This window comes from Macadamia integrifolia, chromosome 7, assembly GCF_013358625.1.
Source record: "Macadamia integrifolia cultivar HAES 741 chromosome 7, SCU_Mint_v3, whole genome shotgun sequence".
Taxonomy (NCBI): domain Eukaryota; kingdom Viridiplantae; phylum Streptophyta; class Magnoliopsida; order Proteales; family Proteaceae; genus Macadamia; species Macadamia integrifolia.
Window position 1 is genome coordinate 2,716,269 of NC_056563.1, and position 8,432 is coordinate 2,724,700.

Below are 8,432 nucleotides of genomic sequence, written 5' to 3' on the forward strand. Positions count from 1 at the left end.
CTGGGTTTCTGTGAGTATCCATCTTTAAACATGAAAAATCTTATGAAATTTGCATTAGGCCAAAACCTGCATCTACACACTGGTTGAGCGACTTCATTACAGAAAAATACAGAGCAGGGTATCCACACAGTCCAGTTTGATGGTTGCAGAAGAAACTGATTACAGTGATTGAATTCCGTATATTTTAATGGTTATATTCATCCAACGAAGAATAGACTGATCACAATGAGTCCTGCTCATCCTGCTAAAAAACACAAGATTACAATTCATGATCAAGAAGAAAGAGTAGTTTCATGCCATAAGTCACTAAAAGGTGGATTCCAAATAACAATGCTGGAGTTGTGTTTTATGAGTAGAAACAAATGAAGCCAAGCCATCTAAATTATCATTAGAAACAAAATTCCCTGCTTTAAACCCCAAGATGGTCAGAACTATATTACAGACTAGAACACAGAATAACAAAATTTAAAAATGGAAGAAATAGAAAATTATATGGATATGGCATACAAAGTGAGGTATTTATCTTGTTTCTCAGTGATTAGTATTTTGCTTGTTTAAGGTGAACCTGTCTCTAGACCTTGCTACTCCTATGGTAGTTGTGGACGAAGATGACGACATAGCAGCAGACTTGTCGTATTCCTCTTTGTCCTCATTGAATGCTTTAGTGAGGATATCTTGGAGTTCCATGTACCTTCTCTTCTTCAGTTGACGCTCCACTGGTGTATCATTCCCCACATATGCAAGCTCTGATAAGTCATCAGCATCCATAATCTTATTGAGTACATCAGAGCAACGAGGGAAAAAGCGTTTCCCAAGCTCCACTGAAATTACAAACAAGCAGAAGCAATTAGGCCTTTTACCGGTGAATAATTTGAAGATAACCCCCCCCCCCCCCCCCCCATTACACAGTTTTTGGACACATTTCAGCTGTTCCTGTATCATATGTTTTGGGAGTCAGGTGGATCAGACTCTTTGATGCTGCTCATCCAGAACACAGGTAACACACGGTAGAAAATGAAAACCTGTGACGAACAAGTGGACAAGGTGTAGTGCTGCACATTTACCTGTTTTGGAGAGTGCTCTCATCCTATTTAAGTGCTCTTCTTCAATTTTGAAAGGTGCTTCATTTAAGTCCACAGTCCTCTGGCCACCAGGTGCATTCCTTGAATGGATAGTTAATGGGAACTCAAGAGTGCCATCCACTTGAGCAATGTCCATTGCAACTTTTGCTTCCATGGGGAACAAAAGTTTTGCCAGACCAACTGAAAAGAAATACACATGATCATGTAAAAAATTTAAATCTCAGACTAAATAAAGTGACAGTAGAAAAAAGCTATAGTAATCAACTAGAACAATGTTCCTCTAAAAAAAAAAAAAAAAAAAAAAAAAAAAAAAAACCAATCACTAAAAGCACTGAAATTCCATAAGCTTTAAGGAACCTATTAAAGCTATTTGATTGAAGAATGTCACAAACAAGATCAACTCTCCATGATACCTCCGCGACTATCAGTAAGCATTTCCTATATCAGTATATATCCCTGATACATTCCCAAGTTTCTTCACTGACGAGGAACATTGTAACTTCAAAAACGAGGAAAAAAAAATACTTTCTTCTCGGTGGGTGGTTGGGTTGGGAATGAGGCAGCAGTTTTTAGAAATTGAAACTGAAATTGATACAATCAGAGTAAATCTCGCATGGAAGAATGACCTGCCCAGTAAGTTGCTGTGTGATGCTGAGGAAAAGGCACGAGGACCTCAAATAATTGTGCAGTGAATGGTAATCAATTCTTCAATAGAAGAGAGGAGAAAACCAAGAATACAAAAAATGCATCGTTTGGGCTCGAGAGGGGAGAGCATATCCGTGGAGTAACTGGAGCTCTTATAAAAGAAGGAAACAACAATCTAAAACTAAATTAGAACCCTACATTATGGCTAAATTAACAACACAAAATGAAGTTTATAACACCTGACCAAAACTGAAATCCTGTTAAGTGAAACCACAATAATAATGCATACAGAACCTTTTTTTTAAATATGTAGAATATGCCTGTTAAAATCAATATTCTGAAAGCCATCCAACTCAAGGATCAGAACATACATTTTCCAGATATGAAGAAGGTACTTCCCCAAGTATACATCAAATGGGATTTGGAGTTTTGATAGGCAAGCATCAATTATTAGCTATAGATTCTCCAGACATAAGGAGGGTACTTTTCAAGAGCTACATGAACTTAGTGGGAGATTGTGGCAAACCCAATTCTAGAAGCCCCCTAAAAGTTGACATCAAATAATTACTTTTAGTAATGGAACTTGTTTGAGGAAATTGGCTGACACATACAAACCTGGATCACACAAAGCCGGGTTCAAAAACCTGACATCACTTTAAGCATCAAATAGAAACTTGACAGTATCCGGATGATAGCGAGGAAAAAGGAATAGCAGACAATGAGCTGGATACTGGTTCAGAAAATCATTGAGTGGGAATGAATGTTTATGATCTAAAGCGTAGGCTGGCATTTTAGGGTAAGAGGCTTTAATCTTCATTGCTCATTGGTAATTTAGTACATGTAACAGAGTCACAAGAGATATAAAGAGCTAAAAGTCCAAAGCATAAGGTGTGGAACAATGATTACTAGATAACAAGTTAAACAAAATTCAATAATATGCTGCTCGCTTTATAAGAATATCTGAGGAAAAAATAGGTGGTCATACTTGTTTCGTTTATCTAATTCATGAAATATAATTTAAGATGTATTATACATGAAACCTAAACATATGATGTGCCAGACACACTAATCTAGAACATTTGAAGCATTTAGGTGTCCAGGTAATTTTATTCGCGCATCAAAAGGTCTCTAATCATTCAGTTCATGTAAATGTTCAATATGAAAAGAACGTAAACAGAATACAAAACAGTATACGATATCAAAATTATCCGAATTGCTATGAAACCAGTGACGAAAAGATAGAATGTTCACATGCCTAGTACTTGGCGAGAAGCACATGATTTAACATTCCCAAAAGAAGAATTTATTGTTTAAACCAAAATGTTACATTCATTCATCAGTCAAGACACAAAAAAGCGACTTGTAAAAGACATTTTCCTACATGCCCAAATGACCTGGAACTAGAGCTAGAGTGAACTTCATAAACATATTATAGCAAAAAAAAAAAATGCTTGATTAGAAGGGGCTGGGGTGCTCAATACCCAATTGATTAAAGAGTTAAAAAATTTTAGGATATTAGGTTTTCATCTATAACGAAGTGGCCCCATTAGGGTTTGCGATAGCATCTGAAGGGAAATGACCTTCACCAAATGTGCACTCATCTCCATTCATCAACTGAATATGAATAGATAATAGAAATTGGACCAGCACTATAGGTCAGCTGATCTAAGGAACTTTTTTAAATGGGTCTAGAATTGCCATGTGGTGACTTGGTTGGTGCTCAAATTTTGTGTATGGATTGCCACATCACCCTCCATTCATTTGAAAGTTTCAATTGAATTCTATCTCACCATGTGGCAGAGTAAATGGTTTTGCAGCTGAAACCATGATTTTTTTTTTTTGGTGTGGGGGGGAATGCATTGTGGGCCATGAAATTCAAAAAATCATCAACCAGGGGGTCCCTGTCTACCTGAGTGGTGACTATGAAAGCCACATCAGCAATCCACATGGCTCAAAATAGCAAGCAGACCTAGAAAAGGCTCTGTAAGTTCCTGCTTTTTGGAGAACTTCAACCTAGAAATGGATTCATTGTATGCATACCTAAAATGACCTTTAATTCTACTTCTATTGAACTTCACCCAAGAAATGGTATTGGTTCATACCTGCCTAAAATGGCCTTAAATCTGTTTTCAAGCCCAACTTATCCAATAAACATATCTGGATTCAAAATAAAACAGTTGCAGGCAGCAACCACATTTATCATTAAAACCTGGATACAAGGGGATATGCAGAGCTAAAGAATATAAAGATGGAAGCCATAGAGACAGTTCACCTCTATTTTCAAGGTATAGCAATTTCATTCGTAGATCATCGCCTGCCATTGCAAGAGAAACAGAAGCTTCTCCAAGTAGTGGATCCCTTCTCTCTGCTTGCTCTAATATCTCTATGCACAGTCTATCCTTAGGAGAAGCTTTTCCTTCTTCAGTAGATCTATAGTAATCCACAGATTTGGTGAGCCTCTGGGAGATTTGAAGTGCTTTTCTTCCATCTGGAGTAAGATCAGATGGTCGGGCTCCTTTTGTTAGAAGAGATACTATAATCTTGGGTTCTTTCCGCATTGCAGCAACATGTAGAACAGTGTATCCCCTTGGATTCAAATGATTAACATCAGAAAGTCCAAGATCGAGAAGTTCTGTTGTAGTTTTGGCATCACAATATGCTACAGCATAGTGTAGTGCATATGCACCATCAAGTGTGGTATGCCCCTCTTTTAGCAACATTCTCACTAATTCAACATCATCAGAATCCAAGGCCCTATGTATTCTCTTCACATGTTTATCTGGAAACTTGTTGCTTTCAGACTCATGCAAGCCAAGTTCCTCACGTGAATCCATAATTTGCTTAACAATATCATAAGGCAATGTTTTTTCAAGAGTTGTGATATCAATATCGGATTTGACTACAATATCGGCACACTTATTCAGCAACCTCCCACAAGCTTTGTCACACATATTTGCAACAGATAATATCACCAATAAGTCATCTGTTGCCACCTTGTCAAGAATGTCAAGCAGGTGCCTCTGCAATAAAAAAAACATGTAGTTATTCAACATTCCAGATTGCAGGTTGGAAGGGAAAAAAAAAAAAGATTTGTTCATGTACGATAATTAAATGGCATCTAACAATACTGTGTCAGTAGAAGCAGACATGGTAAGATGGCCCAGTTCAACTGAATAAATCTTAATTAGGAATTGCAAAACATAATAAGAGCTTCGAAGATACTTAAAAAGAAGTTTATTTGCACAGTTTTGACTTCTTAATTTTACTTGAAGCTTTGATAAGGTTATTTTATTGTAATTTTTTATTTCTTAATTTTACTTGAAGCTTTGATAGAGTTATTTTATTGTTTTTCATATACAGTTATGGCTTAAGTGCCTCACATGCTTCATATCAAACCACTATAAGGTTCTATTTTTTTTTTTTTTTTTTTTAATTCCTGGAAAATAAAGTTTGGGCATGGTTGATTGAAAACAGCATCCAACCATATGATGGGGATAATGTCATCGATCGATGACAGTTCCATCTCGTCCATGATACAAACACTTTTTTCAGTAACACAATTTGTGTTAATTTTAATCCTTTCCTTTGAAAACAATTCATGTAGATTAACCTCCATTGAAATAGAAGTAGATCTCCTTCAATACTACTATTTCCGGAGGTAAACCTGGAGAAGAAATTTCCCCAGTTTTCTATCAAAAGTGTCTGCTATTTACAGAAGTGTGTCGTTTTGTACTATTAAGAAAGATCAATTTTCAGAACTGATATTTTTAGAGGAGAGTTAGTTATATGGACAAGGGCAGTGCCTCTCAATTCAACTAGGGCAATGTCTATGACTTCAACTACAACCACATCTCTCTGTAATTGGAAACTCATTAGACATAAAAAGACACTCACAAATGAACACAAGAATTGCTTATACCTGATACAAAGCCACCAATTCCGAAATCTGAAAAATGAAAGAGGCATATAGCACCTCCACCATGATATCGATCGCTGGCCGGCATCCAATATGCGAGCAATCCTGGTCGACGCATACATAAACATCTTTGGGTAAGGGCTTAACCTTCCCACTATACAGATAACTTAAAACAGCCACCAAAGCATCAAAACCCACATTGAAACCCTCCGTAAATTCCTTCAATTGGAACTTTTTCTCTTTACCGGGAGTACTAAAGAGGTTCTTAAAGAAGGGGCTTCGAGCCGATAGAATGCAGCGATGGACGGCCACTTCACGGTCCCCATCGACGACGATCTTGGCATCACTGCAGAAATCGAAGCCCGGAGAAAATATGGATTCTAGGTTTTCAGACAGACGTCTCAAGGCTGCAACGTCAGCGCAGGTCTCTGGAGAGAGTGTCTCCGTTTGAGAGACGAAGCAGATACTGCTGCTGCCACTATTGTCGTTTGAGTCAGAGAAGGTCGTACGAGATTCCATGGGCAACGAAAGAGAGCGATTGAACAACAGAGGAGCTATGTCGGTGAAAACGCCATTAGGGAGCTTGAAAATCTCAGAGATCGCACCATGAAACACAGAGAAGAAAGAAGATAGAAAGAACCAAGAAAGAGAAAGAGACGTAGATTCAAACTGAAGCTTGGAAGCCTTCAAGAAAGTCAGCAGAGAGATAGAGAGAGAAAGGGGAAGGAACTCAGGAAGGGTGTAGGAAAAGAATCCGAAGCTCTCATCAAGATACAGACATGGCTGACGAGAGAAGAAGGAACGGAAAACCTGACTAGGGGTGGGCCTCACAAAAGTCTAAACACCGTCGGATTGCAATAGTCGGTGGGATCCACAGTCACTAGTGAAAGGATTCTTATTTGATGGAGATAATCATATTGGGATCATGAATTTCCTATATTTTTGTTTGTTTTGTATAATCAAAAGTCATGTATGATGATGATAGCATAGCTTACGGCATCATTTGTCGTATTGAACTATATAATGAGAGAGAGAGAGAGAGCGAAAAAGGATGTTTAGAAAGAGAAAGAGATATCGTCTTCTTTATGCAAAGGTGGAATCAGTTCGTCTCTTTTGCGGTTTCGCCACCGGTTTCTTGATTCCGTCACGGCGTATTTTGTTTCTTTTGGGAGCAAAATTGGGACCAGGCGGGTCCTTTTGGTGGGTTCCCAGGTGGGCTCTGGTTCTACCATGTGCCATGGCAAAGTGGGATTGTAACTTTGTCGACTACTGGATCTAAGATTGTGTTAGCAATTGGGTGAATATCGTAGTGGTGAAAATGTCTTCAATGCATTATTGTTTGATTCAGTTGATTATAAGTTTGAGTCTTAGTATGTTTTACTATCGTCCATTGATCTTTGTTCATTGGTCTTTGAGAAGCGTTGCTTTTCTTTCGAGAGCTTATCCTTGATTTTGTTTCACTTTGGTACTTCACCAAATTGAGATCGATTCGTTGAACCAAAGTTCGATTTTGATCTCGTCAGTTTGTTTTCAGATTTTTCATATATAAATATAAAAAATTAACGCAAAAGACTATTGTTTTTATTGGTTTCGATTATCATTTTTTTATAGTTTGATTATTCTACTTCGGCTTCCACTAGTTTCTTAAAAGTTGACCCAAAATCAAACTAGCAAGGGTTCGGTTTCGTTAGGTTCCTTTTTTATGGGTCCAATTGGATTGGTCTGACCGGTTTAGGGCTAAAATTTGACAACCATACCCCGCTTGTTGCCTCCCTTTGGCTGCTAGTGCACATATATCATCCTTTAACTATAAACTTGATGCTCTAATATCATATTGAAAGTGTAGAACAACAATAATAATAACAACAATTTGTCTTATCCCAATTTAATGGGGTTAGCTATATAGATCCATGCAACACAAATTAAAAAAAAAAAAGACTAAATAGGAATTGAGGAAGGTAGAGATGGGAAGAGGAGAGATCAGAGGGGGAGAAAAAAAAAATGAGCGTGAGAGGAAGATGCACAACCTAAAAATTAGGAAAGACTAAGCTAAATGGGGTCGACAATATAGATCCTTGCTCTCCGAAAAGTTCTATCTAAGGTCATGGTGGGGATAGGGATAAGGCTAAGACTATGCATGTCATTCCCCATTTCATCTGTGGTCATTTTAGGCTAACCCCTAGCTCTTCCTCCTTTAGACATAATCATACCACCTCAAACGATTTTCACAGAACTTATCATTGATTGTGGCCACTCCCAAAACAGATACAATATGCTCATTTTGTATTTTATCCTTGGTAATCTTACTACATATCTATTTTAACATCCTAATCTCAACTACACATAGTTTGTCAATGTGACTATTCTTGACTGCCCAACATTCTACTTCATACATCATAGTTGAATGCCTGATAGTCCTATATAATTTTCCCTTAAGCTTTAGGTAGATATGCCAATCACATAGGACTTCGGAAGTCTGGATGTACCTCTTCCCTTTATCCATCTCACTTTAATTCTCTATGAGATATTATCAATATTAAAAGTATCCAACCGAAAATCTAAACTATTAGATGAAAAGACCCAACCCCTATTTGCATCGATATACTTGGGTATATTTGATGAAATTTGATGTTATAACTTGAAACATGTTTAATCTTTTGATATTCTCTATATATCCAAAGGTCATAATTAGATGAAGTCTACCAACAAAAAAGTGTTTTCCTTCTCTTTAAGTAAAGCACCCCCTCTCCACCACACCACCCCAACCCCCCCAAAAAACCCCCAAAAAA

General features: G+C 37.5%; 1 protein-coding gene across 1 annotated transcript; it reads right to left on the reverse strand.

The window, feature by feature from the left end:
- Window positions 1-265: 265 nt before the first annotated feature.
- On the reverse strand, window positions 266-6,425 carry LOC122083634 (BTB/POZ domain and ankyrin repeat-containing protein NPR1-like). The gene is made up of 4 exons (XM_042651503.1): window positions 5,647-6,425; window positions 4,000-4,747; window positions 1,065-1,262; window positions 266-821 (listed from the first exon to the last, which is right to left on the reverse strand). The coding sequence occupies exons 1-4, from the start codon at window positions 6,160-6,162 to the stop codon at window positions 532-534; spliced, it is 1,752 nt and encodes a 583-aa protein (XP_042507437.1). The 5' UTR covers window positions 6,163-6,425; the 3' UTR covers window positions 266-531.
- Window positions 6,426-8,432: the final 2,007 nt, after the last annotated feature.

Excerpts from the sequence above, each read along its gene's own strand:
- LOC122083634 (XM_042651503.1), bottom strand. The coding sequence starts at position 6,162 with ATGGAATCTCGTACGACCTTCTCTGACTCAAACGACAATAGTGGCAGC. Across the intron at positions 1,263-3,999 it reads GCTATACCTTGAAAATAGAG|TTGGTCTGGCAAAACTTTTG; the intron begins GTGAACTGTCTC and ends ATTTCTTTTCAG. Across the intron at positions 822-1,064 it reads GAGAGCACTCTCCAAAACAG|TGGAGCTTGGGAAACGCTTT; the intron begins GTAAATGTGCAG and ends TTGTAATTTCAG.